The sequence below is a fragment of the Rattus norvegicus genome, chromosome 17 (assembly GCF_021556685.1).
Source record: "Rattus norvegicus strain SHRSP/BbbUtx chromosome 17, alternate assembly SHRSP_T2T, whole genome shotgun sequence".
NCBI classification, from domain to species: Eukaryota; Metazoa; Chordata; class Mammalia; order Rodentia; family Muridae; genus Rattus; species Rattus norvegicus.
In genome coordinates this window covers 51723241-51742871 of record NC_141550.1, presented here as the reverse complement: position 1 = coordinate 51742871, position 19631 = coordinate 51723241, and the positions used below count along the sequence as shown (strand labels likewise).

The window sequence follows — 19631 nt, the reverse complement described above, 5'->3', positions numbered from 1 at the left end:
TGTCATCCAGGGCCATGAGTTATGTGTGGCTAGACTCTATCACTGCGTTGGATGAAGAGCTGACATGGCTTGGGCATCTCGGTGAGACATTCTACCTGGCTCTTTCCACAAATTCCATTCATCTGTTTTAACAGAATGAAGTCCTGGAGGTGAAGAAGGAGGAGACTTTGCTGGATTTGGACTTTGACCCTTTCAAACCTGATGTGACCCCAGCAGGTTCTGCTGCAGCGACCCACTCACCCATGTCTCAGGTATAGAGTGAGCTCAGGTGTTTAGGGATGATAAACATTAATGAGTGTGCGTAGTTAGTTAACAGGAGATCTCTGTGCCTTTCTGCTTTTCTGTTTGGTTGACAAATATTTCCTATTTGTAGGAAATATTTTACTCTTCTCCTTGCCATTACCTTTCTCTTGTCACAGAGCTGTTTCCCTCAGAACCATGTCTTTCGGAGTGGTTATCAGTGTCTCACTGGCACTCAAAGAGTGTGGCTTCTGATAACACGCCTTACAGCTTCCCTAAACAGTTCTTTTAGTTTCAAGTTTCCTACTCATTTCCTCATGTTTTAGAGGTCAAGGTTTATTTGGATAACTGCCAGACCACGCCCCACAGAAATGTACTTGCAGTCTGGATGGTTCTGAGCTTGAAGCTATACTAGTGTCCCCCTGCAGAGCAATGCTCTGGTGCTGACCACAGGTGGATGTGGAGTGCCTTGCTTCTTGTGCTTACTCTTGCTCATCTCTCCCTCACTCTCTCCCCGTTCTGGTAACCACTGTAATAAGATTCTCCTTAGGATCTGTTAGGATGCCTGCCTTGGGTGTGTACACCCGAGCATGTAGGGATGAGGCTTTTGGTGTGGTTAGTATATAATTGTTGCTTAAGTGGAAGAAAATCAACACAATATTGAGGAATGAAATGTGGTGGTATGTACCTGAAATCCCACTCATTACTCAGGGAGATGTAGGAGGAGGACAAAAAGTCAGCGACCCTCGGTTACAGAGCCTCAGAACAAAACACAAATCAGTACTGTTGACATTAGGTATGGGGGCAGGAGGTGCACTCACACTTAACTTTGAGAAAATCCAAGGCTATAGAATATAGTGCAAATTAGAACTAAAATTCAACTGGGTATTAAGAACTGACTTGAATTTCTAGTCCTGATGATGTGAATCATTATAGCTGACTCCTGAGGAGTGCACACTGCTCTGTGCAGACAGTTTTCTTGCTAGTCTGTGCTTTGCTAGGGTGATGTGCCTTCTGAAGGTCTGCTCTTTGTAAATGGGAGAAATACTAATTTAATTATCAAATGTAACTAACGTTATTGGTGCTTTGTAAATAAAGAGGATCTCTTAGTAGGCTGTCTCTAAACTCTCCTTGGAGATTCAGAATGTACACAAACCACAATTAGGACAGGCTATGTGTCCCTGTGACCCTGCCAAGGAGGAAGCAATTCTGGCTTTCTGGTGGCCCTAACAGACCGGTCCATTTTCTAAGGAGGAAGGCAGGTTGAAGGAGACTACATGAGTCTGTTGGGTTCGGAGATGCCCTTTCCCTTCCTTCTCAAAGCTACCTCCTTTACCTACCACTGGGTCCCATTTGTCAGCTGATATTCTAGGTGCCAGGGACCAGCTTATCTCATGATCTCTGCAGCGTCCACACAAGCATGCAGAGCCTTTCCTTTTCCCAAGGAGAGTTGAATCCAGTGTTAGCATTGCGTCCTCCGTTGGAGAAAGTGTTGCTGCTGTCTGCACCACACAGAGACTTGTATTATATTATACTTGTTTTTCACTATCTCTTCTTAGCAAGAGGCTATAGAGAGACCATTAGGATAGTCAAAAACACAGAAAATGCATTTCAGACACCGAGGCATCTGAAGATACAAATATGTGTGCTTTTTAAAGGAGCCGTTCTGTCCTATCTTCCCTGTTCTTCGATTGGTGATAAGCAAACAGATATCTAAGCTACATAGAGATGAAGTTAGAAGGCCAGAGAGAGTAAGGAATATCAGTCAGCACCACAGGACCTGGCTTTCTATGAGACAGCATCTGTAGAAGACAGCGGTAGCCTCTAGAAACTCATTTGAAATAAATGTCTTCCTAGTCTTCTGTTTACCTTTACTGAATCAAAACAAGTGGGTGAATGAGTCACTGAGGCAATGTGGCTTTAGCAGTAACTCTCAGTGTTGGGGAGAAAGGAAGGCTCTCTCACTGTCCTCACCCTCAGGGCAAGCTGCTCTAACCATCCAAAGTCCTCCATAGATCAGCGAGCCTTGTAATTAAAATATCAGTAAGTTCATGTCAGGCATGTTGTTAATAGACTTTGATGGGTACCTATTAATGTTCATGACTGCCAATTAATTTGCGTGTTCTCTAATCCAGCATATTGGAGAATGGCATTTTAAAGGCTCTATTTGCTATCAAAGTAGTCATAATACATGCTTTTGAGGTAGTAGAGAGAGGCAAGCACATTAGTTAACGATTGAGGTCTGTATTTTCTCAATGATATGATGATCCTAGTGCTAGAAAATATTCTTACTTTGATGGCATGTGTATTTGGATAACACACTCATCATACAGCACATTCAGGACCCAGCCAGCTTTTCTCAAGAGCCAAAGGCAGATTGGCTAGATTCCTGCAGTTATCACAGCATCTACATGTGGCTAAACTCAAATTAAGTAAAACTATATCAAATTTAAGTTTTGAATGTATTAGACTAGTACATTTCAAGTTCCCAATAGCCACATGTGACAAGTGTCCACCAAAATTGGTAACAGAAGTGGGGTGTTTCTATAAGCAAGAGTGGAGCCAGGGAAGAGTGCTGTTATCCCTAGCCTCTTTTTGTTTACCACTAACTGTGTGGACTTTCACTTAGAGTGTTTCTTTTTGTTTGCTTTCAGACATTGCCCTGGGACTTATGGACGGTAAGGCATCTGAGAACTAGTTCCACATATTTTAATCTATAAAAATTTGGAAACTTTAATATATTTTTTCACCTGTGAGGAAAAAGAAAACCCATCTATTTAATGATAATGTATTCCCCTAGAAAAAATACCTGAAAGTTTGGAACATTTCCCAAATCTGAAAAACGTAATAGAGAAATGTATGTCAGTGTCCCACATTGCTGAACTAATAGTGATCAAGACAATGGCATTGTGCTCTTTGTGTATTCCCGTGGGGATTGAAGACCTAAAGAGCTGTCATAGTGGAAGGCATGCATGCATATGGTACTCTTAAACTGCATCAAAACACAGAGTATGGATCAAAAAATGAAAGGTAATGGGAACTTTAATATCATTATATTTAATTAATTTTTGGTAGAAACATATATAATTTGAGCTAGGTAGCTGTGGACTTGAGTTTAAGCACTAATACTTATAATCTTGTAAATTTGATCAATTTCTAAAATTCTCTAAGACTCAGCTTTTCACATCTATAAAATAAAGGTAATGACATATACTTCAGAGGGTTGTTTAAGGATTTAGTGAAGTAGGTGCCTGGCATTTATCCTAGTATATAGTATGTATAAACAAATGGTAGCTATGATTATGGCGTTACTTTATAAAGCTGACCTGATGTGCAAGGTTGAATATTTTCAGAATTTAGATCTGGGAGAGAGAGAGAGATGAGTAGAGCTTGGTGGTATTCATCTGCATTGCAAAATTAGGAGACTGATGACACCCATGGAAAGCCCAGCATTCCTTGGGGCAGGGTCTAAGTCTTTAAAAACTTCCCTAGAGTTTATATTTCACGTTTTAGGATCCTTGAAACAGATCAAAAGCAAAACTAACAGTTTTGGTTGAAGCTATACATGACTAAGACATTTTTACACTGAATTCGTAATTTACACTTGATTAGTTTTATTTGTGTATTTATAAAAAGATGAGGATGGGTTGATACTCAGGGAATTAGAATTCTAACCTCAACTTTGTGTTACTTTTATTACTGATTATGGAAACAATATTAATCTTAGTTATCCCTGAATATTATACTTTAATTATAACTATAGCACGTTTTTACCTCTCTAAAAGTACTGAGATAAGGGCAAAGATACCTTCTAGAAGGACCTTTTCAATGCTATAGAGGCCAGACTTCCTAGGAATAGTAATTCTAACAAAAATGCATGAAATATTAGCTTTCTGGGAATACTGTCCATGATTCGTAGTCCGATCTACTTTACACAGTACTTTTCTTGTGGGCAGAAATCAGCTTCTTGGTTGAGGGCAGACTGACAAGAGAATATTCAAGCTCATCAATGTCATTTTTACAAATTCATTCTCCATCCAGAATATTCCTCAAAGATAGAGCCTAGTGAAGAATGAGTTTGGGGAGATTTCGCTCTGATATTCTTATAGAACATGCAGCATGGAGTCATTTCTTGACCTCTGTGTTTGATAGCATCCTGGTGTTCTCAGATTCACATACTCATTTGGATAAGCATGTTCATTTCTTGGTTTCCTAAGGCAGAAATCGTGAGCTAGCCATGGCACATCCTCATTGATAGTGGAAAATGACATGGGCTCATTTGTGCCTCTTCCACAGGAAGCATTACATAATTTTCAGAACAAACCATTCCTATCACAAAATGAGTTGTAAAATGTAATTCCTGGACAGTAAAAGCCACAGCACTCTAAAGAATGCGGTCACTAGATAGTGTGAGACTTCAACATTGCCTGATGTGTCTTTTCATTTTTTATTCTTTCCTCTACTTCCCACCTTACAGACAAGCACTGATTTGGTACAACCGGTAAGTTAATTTTCATAACATTCTTTATTTTAAGGATATTTAATATCATTGTACGTGTAGTCTTTTTTGTTGAATGACTTTTCTCCCATGACATTGCTAGTCCTAGACTTGACTTTCTGCTTTTATTTAACTGGTACTACACTACTGAAGAGCTGTATGTTTCTCATCAAATATCTCATGGTCTGTTTCATTTTTCTCCCCTTTATTTAAAGACTGACTCTTCAAAAAGTCTTTCTATGTGTAACCTCATCATGGAGGAAACTCCTAACAGTGGTTTGGCTGAAGAGATTCAAAGATATGAAACTGATATAGGTGCATTTACTTGGGGCCCTCATGCTAGGACAGACAGTGTCAGGCAGGAGATGACGCCAAGTGAGTCTCGAGAAGACATTGCATGTCTCTCTGAAGCAGAGCGAGACATGAGATTATCCACTGGAATGCTTTCTTCTGCTGACTGTTCTACTCTAGCTGGTCAGGGTGAGGATTCCCCTCCAGCTAGAAATGAGCAGCTGTCCTCGGAACCTGTTCCCGGGGCTGGAGTTACTATTCCTACGTGCATGGAGACGGATCAGCCATATGCTTTACTTGACTCAGAGATACCAGCCATCGGAAAAGTTGACCTGCTCAAGGAAGGTCATGAAGAAGCTAAAATATCAGATGGAGAAATAAAACAGAAACAGAAGGTAGAAGATCTTATGTGGGGATGTGCGGAGGCATACCAAAGGGTAGACACTGGAGGTATTGATATCAAGGCAATAGAAGGTCCTGAGGGATTTGAGGAGAAAGTATGTGACAGTCTAGGAAATACAACACTAAATGATCTCAAAAACCTAGCAGAGCAAGGGGAGGAGACACTTGAAAGTAGTGAAGTAGAAAGTTGGGACGGTCTAAAGATGATATGTAAAGAAAAACTAAAAAGCTATGAAAATGACTTTGAGGAAGGTTATCTATTAGAAAAGGACATGGGAAGAGTACATGTGACAGATAAATTTGATGACAGAATCCAAGAGTTATCTGATAAGACTCAAGTAATAATTAATCATAAAAAGGTAGAAGACTCTGGAGCTACACCTGCCAATCACACAGGGATCAGTAACCTGCCTATGCAGACTGACCCCGTGTCTATTGTTAAAGATTCCTGCACTGGGGAATGGGATTTAACTAAAAAAGAAATGACCAGAAATTTTAGTCATTTCATTAAATTTCCGAGAACTGAAAGGACAGATTCTAAGGGAACAGAGCCAGGTCAAGTCTGGCAGTCAGACTTGGAGTCAGGAATCAATAGTGTAGATATAGTGGAAGGCTCTGATATTCCAGATGGCCACACAAGCACATTTGCCAAATGGCAGGAATCTAATAGCCACTGGCATATCAGAGATATAGAAGGTTTACATAGATGCTGGGAACATTTGGTAGGAAATGAGAAAGGACTGGAGGAGAACTTACCAGCTGATATATGTGGGAAACATACCAGTGATAGCAGCTTGGACCAAAGCCAGGAGACAACTAGTCCATTGGGTCAGGGAGCATCCTGGAACACTAGCGTGGAGAGTCCTGATAGTTCCCGAGACAATGACATCAACAACTCAGATTTATCTGAAGATGAAATTGCTAACCAGAGATATGGATTGTTGTACCAAGAAATAGAGGCTGATAAAGATGAGGTACATACCCTAGAATGTAGCTTAGACTAGCCAGACGTCCTTGGGCTCTGCTTTTCCTTATGTCTCTCACCAACTTCATTTCCATCATTGATCTCCTTGACATATGAACCTCTTGAAACCTATGTAAACCAAACACAAACAGGTTGACAAAAAAAAATCTAAATATTGATTGTGCTGGGAAATAGTGGAGTCCTTTTTGCCGTCCCGCTTCCTGAGTCTGTCTTTCTCTCTCCCTCCCCCACCCTCTCTCTGTCTCCCTCCACCCCCCTTTTATTTTCATTTTTGTTTCAGACACCAAAATGTGCTAATCTATGAGCAACAGAGATTATCACTAATGTGGCTCTGCTCAGTAAAAACACATGAAATGCTTTACCCAGTCTCACTAAAGCTCTCGACTCTTGGTTGATGTTTATCACAGTGATTCGTATCAGTGACCCAAAAGAGAGATCAACCCCCATGGTTTTTGCTAGAATCACCTTGTCATCATTTAGAAGGTCAGGGTTGGTGAACACTGAAGCGTGTCCATCTTTGCCTTCTTCTTCTTTTTTTTTTTTTTTTGTCAGCCTATTTATAATAATGCAGCATGGTTCTTTGTAGCTCCTGAGCACTTTCGAACAAAGCAGCCTGTTGTATTATTTTTAAATTGGTGTGTGGTAGTAGTTTCTTTCCTGCTTGTCTAATGAATATTCACTCATCTTGTGGAATTGTTGAAAAAAGTCACACCTGGTTTCCATTTCTTTTAGGCTTCTGGAGGTTCGTTTAATGATTTTACCCAGGTAAGGAGATTCTGTTTTCTTATAAGAGCTCCCAGCAGAGAGTGTTGTACGTCTTTTCTGTGTGGATTTTATGTCATCAATCCAGCAAAATGATTAAGAGCATCAGCACAAAATTGGACCTACATACTTACAAGTTGAGTAATGGAAATAACATTGTTGTGATGAAATGAGCTGTGTGTCAGTGCACTTAACCCAGACCCAGCACATTAAGTGCTCCATAGTGCTATGCCAGTTGTTCCACTAGTTCTTAGAAGTGACTCCGATCCATAAGATACTCAGCTGTTGGGAAAAAAAGGAGATAAGTTTCTCAGAGCTGATGATTTTTAAGCGCTCCTTCTAGAATGTCCAGGTGAGTCACATCACATACAGTGATAGGTTTGGTGATTCTCCAGGGGGAAAAAGGCATCTGAAGATCACAAACCACACTCAGGCTCTGTCCAGGACAGCGGTGTTTCCTGGAGCATTCTGCTAGTGTAGATTTATGTTTAGAATAACTCATGTTAACACTTACTTGGTATTGTTTTAATAATTTGAAAGGGAACTTTCAAAAACGTTAAAATGTATTTGTTGATACAACTGGTGGTTACGAGTTTATATGGCTTTTTGAAATGGCCCATTTTCTTTCCCTTTTCAGCCCCAGGATACTTCATTATTCACGATGCAGACAGATCAGAATATGGTAGGTAGCTTGGAAAATTGATGTGACCATATTTGGGGACAGTTGTTATCATGGTACAGTTGAAAATTAGTTGGCTACACTAGCCTGTCTGGAACTTTAATATACATAATGTGATTTTTACAGCTTCCCCTTTTTTCAGAAAAATGAGAACATATTTGTAGAATCTGACTATGAGCTTGTTTATTTCTGGCACAGTGACACCAACAGGAACCAGCTTCTTGTGATACTTATGACCCTCAGTGGAACACAATGAACCGATCAAAGTCACAGGTTTCTATGTGGCTATAACTTAAGCTAAAGGATTAAAAATGAATTTGTCTCAAGAATTTGTTTTGACTAACATATTGCCTTTTTCCTTGAGCTTAGAGCTACTAATTTCTCATCTCATCTCTTCATTTTATAAGTTCTAAAGAGAAGCATTTATAGGCCAGCTAATGAAGAGACTAACATTGTGGCATGAGTAGGAAAGAGTTACTCTGGAGACTAGAGGAGATTCTTGGGAGGTGGGAATGACAATTCCCATGGGAAGCCTTTCAGCAGCTTCCTAATCAAGCTGATTGAAGAGACCTTGAGAGATGTCACTGTGTGCTTACCCTGCTGCAGGAGAGAGGGCTTGCACTTGCTGAGGGTTGAAGAGGTTGTTAGCATTGCTCTTCTCTGGCCAGCTGAGTTTGTGCTATGAAGGACTTTTGAAGTTGAAGAAGAGCCAAGAGGAGGTTGATACATAATTCATATAAAAACATTGAAAATATTGCATATTTTAAAAATGCAAAGATAACTGAAAATGCAGAACAGTGTTTGGATCGTTGCCTTGGATTTCTAGAAATCTGGGGAAAGTCTCGATCTTTATTTAAATAAGAACAATGAGGGTGGCTTTAGACATGAGTCTAACTGTATCTCCTTCTTAAAATCAAAAAGTGCACCTATCCTATGGCATGAAACAGGCGTTGGATTGGTGTTTCCCCATAAGATACGTGTTTACATTTGAATAAGAAATTCTGAAATTCTTGTCTAAACATTAATTTTTGCAGTATTCTGATACCTTGTCAATGTGTTATCATGTTTTTGTACACCCAATGTAGAACAGAATCTCAGTCTTATTTTAAGGGTATGGTATTAATAACAAAACCAGAGAAGCTTATTATGCCCATTCTCATATTGGTTATTCTCAGCCTTGATGATAAAACTTGGATGGTGAGGTTTCTTTTTTAAAAATTATCAGTTGTGAACAGTTATGGAAAACTCTGAAATTCAGGAAGAGAAGAAAAACTAATGGTCATGCTTAAACGCATAGCACTACCTCAGCATAGAAAGTCTAAGCTCAGAACCATGACCTTTTAGTGCCTTGAGAATCTCTACAGGTTCTGTTAGTTGTGTTGGTCATGTGAACTTCCGTGCTTTCCCTCTAGTCCTCTCTACACATATTCTCCTGAGCAAACCTCATACTTCTCTGCTGAGGATCACAACTTGTCCTGCCCAGCATTGCACTTGTAACTAAGGTTCTTGCTACAAGGTCGTAGGCAATCACCATGCACTTGAACTGAAAACTATAACTACCAGTATGTTGATATCGTGTAGCATGTCAAGAATAGCAGAAGCCACAATATTGGACTCATTGACTAGCTGGACAAAAGGGATTGAAGCTGGCATTCAGCTCATATCTCCTGGTCCATGTCTCATGACCCACAGAACATCACTATGTACCAGTTGAAACTGTTTTAAGTCTTCAGATCTTGTTCCTTAGCTGTCACCAATCCTCTGAGTTTGTACTGAATAGCCTTGCTAAGCTTGAAAAGGCAGTCCTAGAAGGCAAGTCCCATGCTGGCTGATGAATAGACTCTCAACTCTCCCAGCCCTTCTTCTCTGCCTCTTTACTGACATGGCTTAGTCACAGCACTGAGGGTTTTCAGAATATGTAATCCAAGACCACACAGTCGACTTTATTCTGACAAATTTTCATTCTGAAGAAAGAATCATTTTCTAGAGCCCACAAGTAGACATAGCATGTTATAGGTCCACTAACATCTGTCAAGGCAGATACCTTATAGGCACAACAACAGAAACAGTGGAAGCAGAGCCCAATTCACATAATAGGACTCCAGATTTTCCCATAAGGTGTTGCTTAAACATTGAACTTCATTGGTATATCGTAAGAAAATATTTGTATTTTCATATCTCAGAAGGAATAAAAGACAGGCCCATAAGACTCGTTTCAGTAGTGGGCGTTATACAGTGTTTCATACTTGCTCATTACTAGTAAGCTGCACTTTTCTCTAGGACTTAAGTCCCAGTTACAGTTGTTAGAACTCAGTGAACATGTGTGCTGGTGAGAAAATTCCAATCCTATGTCTGTTCACTCCATGCTGTAGGTGCACTTTTTGATTTTAACAGATAGATACATTTAGACTCATGTCTAAAACCATCCTCATTGTTCTTATTTAAATATAGATCCAGACTTTCTCCAGATTTATAGAAATCCAAGGCAATGATCCAAACATTGTTCTGCATTTTCAGTTATCTTTGCATTGTTAAAATGCACAATGTTTTTGATATTTTATATGAGTTGTACATAAAATCTTCTCTTGACTTCTCATCAGCTTTAAAACAATGTCCCCACTGCTTTTATGTAAAAATTCATTATATACTGCATTAATTAAGTATATAGGAAAAGCAGAAGGTTTTGAACTAAGAGATACTAGAGACCTGATTCAGTGTATAAGGGGTATTGTAGGCTGGCTATATATAGTAGTCTCATGGGAACAACAGCATCTTATTTTGCCCCCACAGTATAAAGTCTAATTAAAACCATGGAGAAAGCTGCCTTATAATTCTTCAAGCACTCAGTTGATTGCTACAGTTTCTTGATGGAAGTAAAAAAAAAGGGAGTGAATCAAAAATTCAAACATTCTGCAATTTACAAAGTAGCCAGGTTGCTGAGCCTGCTCTCCCAACTAGAAAGATATATTTGGTGCATGTACATATTTATACACCAAAGGATCACAGAACTATGTGATCTATAGACTCTTTCTCCTTTCACCTGGCAAATGTTGGACCTTCTAGAGATATTCTCTTTGATATTCTCTCTCTCTCTCTCTCTCTCTCTCTCTCTCTCTCTTTCTCTCTCTCCTCTCTCTCCTCTCTCTCCTCTCTCTCTTCTCTTCTCTCTTCTCTCTCTCTTCTCTCTCTCTTCTGTCTCTCTTCTCTCTCCTCTCTCTTCTCTCTCTCTTCTGTCTCTCTTCTCTCTTCTCTCTCTTCTGTCTCTGTCCCCCTTCTCCTTTCCTCCCTCCCTCCCTCCTCCTCTCTCCTTCCCTCCCTCCCCTCCTTCCCTCCCTTCCTCCCCCTTCCCCCTCTCTCCTTCTCTCTCTCCATACAACAGAAGAGTCATTTCAGGTTCTCTCATATAATGCACAGTGGCATGAAGACAAACTGTCACAGGTGAATGTAGTGGTAGGTCCAGCTTTGAAGGAAACTGCTCTGGAGCATGTTCAGAAGAAACTCAACACAATTCCACTCCATGACTCTTCAGTTCTGTAAGGGCCCATGACACTAGATGAGAGAATTCATTTTTCTAGAATAGATTTAGTGGAGCTGGCTGCCTGTTCTGAGTGATGATGGGATTCTGGATTGTCCAGAGTTTTGCAGTGTCACCTATTCATATGTTGAGTCTTCTTTTCTCCTTACCCCCAAATAACTCAAGGCTGAAACTGAGCAGGCTCTACCTACAGAGCCCCAGGCAGAGGAGCCTCCCACCACTGCTGCTGCACCTACTGCTGGGCTGGACCTTGGGCTAGAGATGGAGGAGCCAAAGGAGGAGGCAGCGGTGAGAGCACTATCCCCTTCCCCCTCTATTCACTCTGCTGCTTCCTAAAAGCTTCTCCGATGATCCTTTGTATCACTGCCTATCCAGGCTTTAGCTGACCTGAACATTTCCCTGACATCATGATCATTATTATTTTTGAGACTATACCAAAGAATCAAATGTATGCTAGGGAAACTGCTAAGGAGCCACTGCTGTGTCTCTTCAAAACTACCTTGATTGTTCTGATGCACTTCTTTTGTCAGTGGAGAGAATCAGACCTATTTCCGTGTTCCACCTGAGACAGTGGGAAATCCCTGTAATTAGGGATCATATAGCCTGAAATAACTTTGTTGTTCATGCCTATGTGCTAGTGGAAGTTATGTCTGGACAGAGTGTTTCCAAGTCCTTGGCCTCTTATCAAAAACAATAGAAAATGAGGTCTCATACAGACCTACAAAAGAAACAAGATAAATTAGTTTGCAGCAAAGTAATAGTTTAGATTAAAGAGAGATACACTGAGAAGACGGATAGAAGGGCACATGAGGGAATATACCCAAGGGTCCCCATTATGCTTCCCCATTGTGCTTGGGAAGAGCCCAAGAGGATGGCTGGCTACTGGGGGGCATAGTTGGAGCAGCCTTCAAGCGTATTGATTAGGTTATGTCATCATCTCTCTGCTATGCATGTCCTCTTCCATAATACATCTGACCTAGTCATACGCATGGCAAACTGTCCATAGGCATAAGATGGCCCCTAATAGAGGACATTTTTGTCTTACTACATATGCAACAAAAACTAGTTCCAGCCAGACTGGCACTTTGAGTCTTCATACCTAACTAGGTGTGGTTTAGCTGCTTGAGTAGCAGCTGTATAATTTGTTACCAGGGGGTGGGGGAACTTATACCATTGTTCAGAAATGGAAACACATGTAACCAGCTGCATATGGGAGTTTAAGGGGGTTCTGACTTTTTGGTGCAGGTGATGCAACTAGGCTGCAGTGTATATTATTAAAAGTTGGGGGGAGGGACTGCATAACTCAAAACCATATGGATGTCCATGGTTACTATCTTGTCTTCTATGCTTGCCTGCCATATATGGTTTTACTTTCATAAGTTGGTGATGGCCCAATATTGAACCAATGGTACATATTTTAGACCTGTGAATCTATAAATATTTATGAATCCAGTCTATACAGGCTTTGCAACTATAAGGGACCTTAAGGATACCTTTTGTCCTGGGTTAGAGATCCACCCAACTTCTCAGATACTTGCTTTTACCATGATGCACACAGCCAAGAGGAAGACCTGCAGGGTGTCTGCAGCTGTGTTGAGCAGTGAGAGGAGATAAGGATTGAGTCAGGTTTAGTGGTCACGGGGGTCTTAGAGCAATCGGCTTCTTTATTTATACAGATGTCAGAGAACAAAGATAGACTAATAATTATCTAAGAAGTAACGATTACATCATTTTGTCTCTGGACATGTGTTTGTTTTTTCATTACATACTCATGGTTACAAGTTTAGTCACAATTAGAAAATACGAATAGAACAGATTTTATTTTTATTGTTGTCTTTATAACTCCAATTCAATGAATCTAAAGAATGCATCCACTAAAGCAAACATTCATTATATACAGTTTGCTTTTTAGGCTGGCAGTATTTGAAGTTTTAAAACACCCCAGACAAACTGAAAAGATCTGAATTGGTCTTTTTATGAATTAGCAAATCCTAGTACCTAACTTTTTTACTATATTGTTACATCATCTGCGTTGTTTTAGTTAATCTGTCTTATTTACTGAGTTCTATTACTCCAGGTGTGTACCCTGTAAGATCCCCTATCTTTAAACCACATCTTCAGAGAGCTGTAAGCATATTATAAAAGTCAGTCATGAATCTGTTGCCAATTCTCCTGGCCAGTGAGAGTTTGTCAAGTATCTCTGTTTATCCTGTCCCGATTATACTGTTCCAGTTGCTTGGGGGCAGATACCCTGAGAAGATTCCTAGAATCATAGCCTCATCTGTGCTTATCACAATCTGCAGGGCATAAGGACTACTTCCAAATAGGACCAGATAAAGTTATTTCCCTAAATGCAGAAGAGATAGTAAGTTTACGACTTTTCTAAAAGGACTCAGTCATGGTTTTCTTAGGAAGAGACATAAAAAGAATCATAATGCAGAAATTCCTCAAAAATACAACATTCAGAGACCAAAATTTAAAAGCGAGAGTTGACAGCGATTGCAGCATTTGCCTCAGATTTGCTGAAACTGTCTCCAACCGCTGTGCTAGCTTTACGGCTTTGGCCATTTCTGGTTGGTATGGCTGTGCCCACGCAAAAAGCAATAAATACCAACAGTAAGCAAGCTCATGGATAGCAAAATGCTCATAAACGTATAGAGAGTTGAAAATGGCGCCTAAGAATGTCAGTGTGTCATGCGCCCAACATCTTGCCAGCAAAAACGACGCGAGGACACCAGGATCCTTCTACAGAAAAGCGTTTATTGCATCGTAAAGAGGAAGAGAGCGAGCCCCAGAATGGTGCTGCTTATATACACCCTAATGTGGCGTGTCCATGCCTGATTGGTCGCTTACCCATGATCTCATTGGCACGCCCCGGGGTGGGCAAAGACTTGGCGCGAACACACTCTTGCACATGTGCACACAGCTGGTTTCCTGAAAGGAAGTTGGGCTTGCGCAGCGGAAACCAGCGCCATCTTGTAATGGCGAATGTTATCACGGCTTTCCACCTGGGGCACAGCGGAAGCCAGCGCCATCTTTTAATGGCGAATGTTATCATGGCTTTCCACATCTCCCCCTTTTTGTTTTACTAGAATGAGGCTGGTCTAGGCCTATGCAGTTATGTCCATCTGCTGTGGCTCCTGTCTTAGGTCGTTCCTCTAATGTCACAGCCTTATCCGTCGTAGGGTAACCCTACCGTTACCGGGCCCCGTGTCTTAAATTGGTCTGTGCATGAGGAAAGTTGCCCGTCTCGGGATACCGCAGTGCTGTGTGACAGTAACTGCTAAACGACCTAGGGCGAACTCTACAAAAGAGGCCAGCCAGAAAATGAGTTAGTGGGGAAATCATGATCACCCTATCATGTGCAATGAGGAAACCTCAGCGATGTAGAAGGGCTGATCAAAGAATCATTGAGTCTCTCTCATCCCAGTGCAATGGACCCACAAATCCATGGGGTGCAAGAGCAGAGAACTCAGATGCCGACTAATTCCTGAGCATAGATAACCAAGTTCCAGGGGAGGCCCCTTGTTCAATGGCCACAAGTGCTTGAGTGACAACGACCTTGTCATGTTTCTGTTGAGATCTGAGTTTGCAAACCAACCATAGCATGAACACTAAGCCACAGCATAGGGCTGTACCAAACAGAGCCACTCCTGATAAGTAGTGGGCACCTCATCTGGTTCTCCTCAGCTGCTACCACCAAGGGCCATAGTCAAGCCACTCCTATAGTAAAATTTAGAATTCCCAATTGTTAGCAACTACTCCAGAAAGTTCACCCACTGTGCTTGTCTAACAATAGATTGGGGGAGGGTAACTCTAGACACTGCAGACACAATGGCTGCAGCAGTAATGGCTGCTACAATAGCAGTGAAAGTAACAAGGTCTTTCCCAGGACAGTTTAGGATCGGTCATTCTTCTCTGGAACAACCAGCAGGCAATTGAACCATGTCTGAGATCTGTACTACCAGGGCAGAGTTCCTCAGTCCACAGCAGCTTCACGCAGATGTCATTCCTGTGAAGTTACAGACTGCAAGATGACAACACCAGTTAAGGCAGCAAGAATCTCCAGGAGAATAAGGGGGGCAGGGGTAACGGCTGGAGTCCTGTCTTCTCCAGCAAGCAGCAGTGCAAAGAGTGTCTGAGCGTAGGCCACAGTGGGACGGGACACACGCAGTGGTTGACAAAAGATGAGAGGGGATCTTCCATCTTCCTCTCAGGGCAGAGGAATGACTCCAGGGACCTGAACCACGAAAGCTGAATCTTCATGCACCCAGGATCAGCAAGTCTCACCAACCACTCAGGCAGCTGGCATACTCTTGTAGCATCCTGTAGAAAAAACACAAAGATTCCCTCTTCCCCATATACAATATCTGAACAGGATCATGTCAATATGTGAATCTTTCTATTTCACCTAGGCAGAAGTATGCCTAGTTGTAGTGTGCCATAAACACTCAGAGTTCCTTGGCATCCAAATTTTAACATTGAAATAAAAGGAGTATTATTTAGCATACAGGGATAACTCCCCCTTTTTATTTATTAAGATATAAACTGTCTAGTATTGTCCTCCCTCGTTAAGAGGTCTAGGCAATCCAGTTTGAGTTCTTAAATGGCCTCTAAAGGAACAGTATTTAGTGTTCTTAACCACTAAGCCATCTCTCTAGCACCTCACAAACTTTATTTCCAATGAGGATAACAAAGACTTAAGTCCTCTGGTAAGGTGAGTTATTTAGCCAACTAACATATCTTTAGAAGTTTAAAATTAGTTTCAAATATTCTTTTCTGGAGTAGTATAACAGCTACTCCCCAAATATTAAAGCTCATTTTGAGAGCAAAGGTTTGTAGTAAAAATTTCTGTATACACTGAAAGATTTAAAGTTCTAACTTCTTACATTGAAGAAGCGACAAAATTATATAATACAAGGCTATTAGCCATTCCTTTGTAAAAATTTTTAATGATATAACTTTATGGGCTCTCTAAAATTATAAGCAAGCTCACGAAATGAAAACTCACAATCGCCAGGACATCCTCTAAATCTATCTTGAAATGGCAGTTGGAGTAAGCAAACAGGCTGTAATGCTCTCACAAGTTCTAAAACCTCATCAATCCTTCGTAAATCCTGTAACAATCTCTATCTGTTTGATTTTTTTCTCAATAATAAATAAGTTTGAGTTAGTCAATGCAACACTGGCAATCCTTAATCACAATCCTTAAGTTCTCCGTGTAACACCAGAGCACAACCACAAGGTCACTTGAGTTCTGAGTAGTGACTAGGCAGCTGTCCTTGTGGCAGTGAAATTAGCATTACAATACAGATAACTTCAGGGCAAACCACAACTTTGGAAAGCAAAACTCAACCTCCAACAACCTAGTCTCTAAAATCTAGTCTCCAAAACACCAAGTCTATCCTTCATGCTACAAAGTTTGACTGCCAATTCCTACATATGAACGCATGATGGTGCGGTCTCCAATACCTCAACAAAGAGACATTGTCCTAAATTCTTTTAGAAGACTGGTTTCTAGAGTAAGAATTCCATAAAAATATTATCTCAATTTAGACCTGTTTCCCTAGGTTGGCTCATGTCACATGTTGTCTAGAATGACTCCATCCAAATTACCAGTTTTATGTCAACTTTCTGTTACCAATATTATACCTTTTTAACCATATCCAATAACTTAAAAGCCAATAGTCCATAACCAAGGCATGTAGAGCATATTTATACATTTAAAACCAATCAGAAACAAAATTGAATTGGCTGCACATATCTTTAATATTTAGACCAAGCACCATTTTTACTTTTTCTAGCTGTAATATTAAGAGAAGCAGCTTGTCACCTGCTAAGTAACACAGAAGCTGAGGAGCCGCTGGTAGACGCTCAGCCCCGGGCAGCTTCTCCAGCTGACCTATGCTCCTAGCTACAGGTGTAGGGCTCTAAAGGCCGATTGAAACTGCTTTTTATTCATTTGTTCCTTTTGAAACGAGTTAAAACCAAATCAAGGTGTGAACGACTGGCAGATAATGTTTTTACCATTTTTTCTTTTGAACATGAAACATAAAACATTTAAACAATGAGAAACAAAAACCACAGACATAAACTGACATACATGGACAGCTTGGTGCACCAAGGACAGACAATAGACAGAGGGGAAAAAACTAGATGGTGTCCCACCAAAGCGACCCAGATTCCAATAGGAGTCAGCAGAGAGGTAGGATTTCCCCTTTCCCACCACTTCCATGGTGACCATCCACTCGAGTGGAGTTGATATGGACGATGGATTGTCTCAATTCCTGGACTAGTCCATCAACGTGTTGAAACCAAATTCCTGTAAGATACTGAGATATATTACGGGATATCTGAGCAGCACGACTGACATTCACAAATGGAATGGAAGTGAAACACAGTCCTGAACATTTCCACTCACAACTCAATTACATTAACTCCATCAAGCTGTGCATGGGCGTTGAGATGTCCTTGGGGGTAGGGGGTAGGAAAAATGAAACTAATGCTGTAGCTGATGTGTTCTGACTGGTCCCAGCTAAAAGTCCTTGAGACCAGGAATCCAAGTAGGCATACTCTGTAAAATTCTCAAGACAAAAGTTTAGAATCGAGATATCTTTTTGTTTGATTCTCCTGAATAAATTTTTCAGGCGGTCTAACTCTATCAAATCTGATCAGTATGACTCTGTGAAGTTTCCAGAGCCTAATCACACCTTTTACAAGCACAAAGACAAAATTTTTCTCCCAAAATACTGTGTTCCTTTCATCTCCTCCCTTTTTCTCTCCCAGGGCGTCCTTTCCCTTATCTCTTGCTTCCTCGGATCCAAGGTCCTTGGAAGGGCCTTTTTTCTTAGGTGCACCTTTACTTCTTAAAGCTTCTAATCTTTCACCTCGCTCTGTTTCTGACATGCTGTCCTGTAACTCCTCTAATGCCCCCTGTCCTGCTATTTTTGTTGGGCGGCATTTCTCATCTTCTAGGCACAACTTCTGACTGTGCCTAGTGGCAGCCGCAAAATCAAAAACCAAAAGAAAAAGAATGAGCGCTGCCAAAATGATAACAAACTCTTCCACTGCATCTTCTAATGGGGGAGAGAGATGAGATGAGAGAGATCAAGACCAAACATAACTCTCAGAGCTTACCTTTCGACCTGCAGTTCTGGACCGTCTCCGTGAGCAGAGGCTCTCCTCGGCGCCGGCGATGGTGAGGCGTTTTTCCTGGGTTTTGGCACCAAATGTCCCACGCTATCGTCTCGCCAGCAAGAATGCACGCTTACCCATGATCTCATTGGCACGCCCTGGGGTGGGCAAAGACTTGGCGCGAACACACTCTTGCACATGTGCACACAGCTAGTTTCCTGAAAGGAAGTCGGGCTGTTGCAGCGGAAGCCAGCGCCATCTTGTAATGGCGAATGTTATCGCGGCTTTCCACATGGGGCACAGCGGAAGCCAGCGCCATCTTGTAATGGCGAATGTTATTATGGCTTTCCATATCAGTGTTTGCCACAGTCTTCACAGAATGTATGTAAATAGAAAATCAGTTTCTGCTTTGTCAAAAATCCTATTTTCTGGACTATGTACTGCATATGTATTATATGTTATTGGTTCCTTTATGTATAAAATCATAGGTTATCTACCAACTCAACAACTTATTACTACATCATTAATAAATAATGATGAAAATAATAGAATTATTAATAAAATGGAAAAGTAAATGTAGATTATCATAGAAATAGAAAATACCAATTAATTCTAATTTTTAAAAGACTGAGGCTAAGGAGATGGCTCAATGATCAACAGTCAATTTGCTGTTCTTGCACAGGACCCGGATTCAGGCCATAATACTAACAAAGTTGCTTATAACTGTCATTAACTACAGTTCCAGGAACTCTATCACCCTTCTGTGGCCTCTGCACATACTTGGCATCCAGGCAGTGTCCATACATGTATGCAGGCAAAACATATACACATAAATTAAGACTAAATAAATACTTAAACAAAAATTTAAAAGGAAATTAATAAAGCTTTAATATTGTCCATATGAAAATACAGAGAGGGACTATGTCCTGTAGAAAAATAAGAAGTATGTTCATTCAGCTGAATCCCTTCTAGAAGTGTCTGTTCCTTGTTTGAACTTCCTGTCTCTCCAAATTTATTGGTAGGCTCTGTGCAAATGTAGTAGCCTATGCCACTACTTAGCATGAAGACCAGAGGCTGAGGAGATGGCTCAGTGGTTGGCTTGCTG

General features: G+C 40.9%; 1 protein-coding gene across 3 annotated transcripts in view; it reads left to right on the top strand.

Moving 5' to 3' along the window:
* LOC148000176 (amphiphysin-like) overlaps window positions 1–19631 on the top strand; it is a 143308-nt gene that overhangs the window by 101364 nt on the left and 22313 nt on the right. Inside the window, exons 12-18 of one of the 3 annotated variants that reach the window (XM_087591860.1) lie at window positions 135–251; window positions 2895–2918; window positions 4718–4741; window positions 4954–5448; window positions 7149–7181; window positions 7816–7860; window positions 11558–11680. In XM_087591860.1, the coding sequence (XP_087447986.1) occupies window positions 135–251; window positions 2895–2918; window positions 4718–4741; window positions 4954–5448; window positions 7149–7181; window positions 7816–7860; window positions 11558–11680 (861 nt within the window). The remainder of the gene's footprint in view (window positions 1–134; window positions 252–2894; window positions 2919–4717; window positions 4742–4953; window positions 5449–7148; window positions 7182–7815; window positions 7861–11557; window positions 11681–19631) is intronic. The other 2 variants (XM_087591858.1, XM_087591859.1) reach the window with 2 other exon arrangements.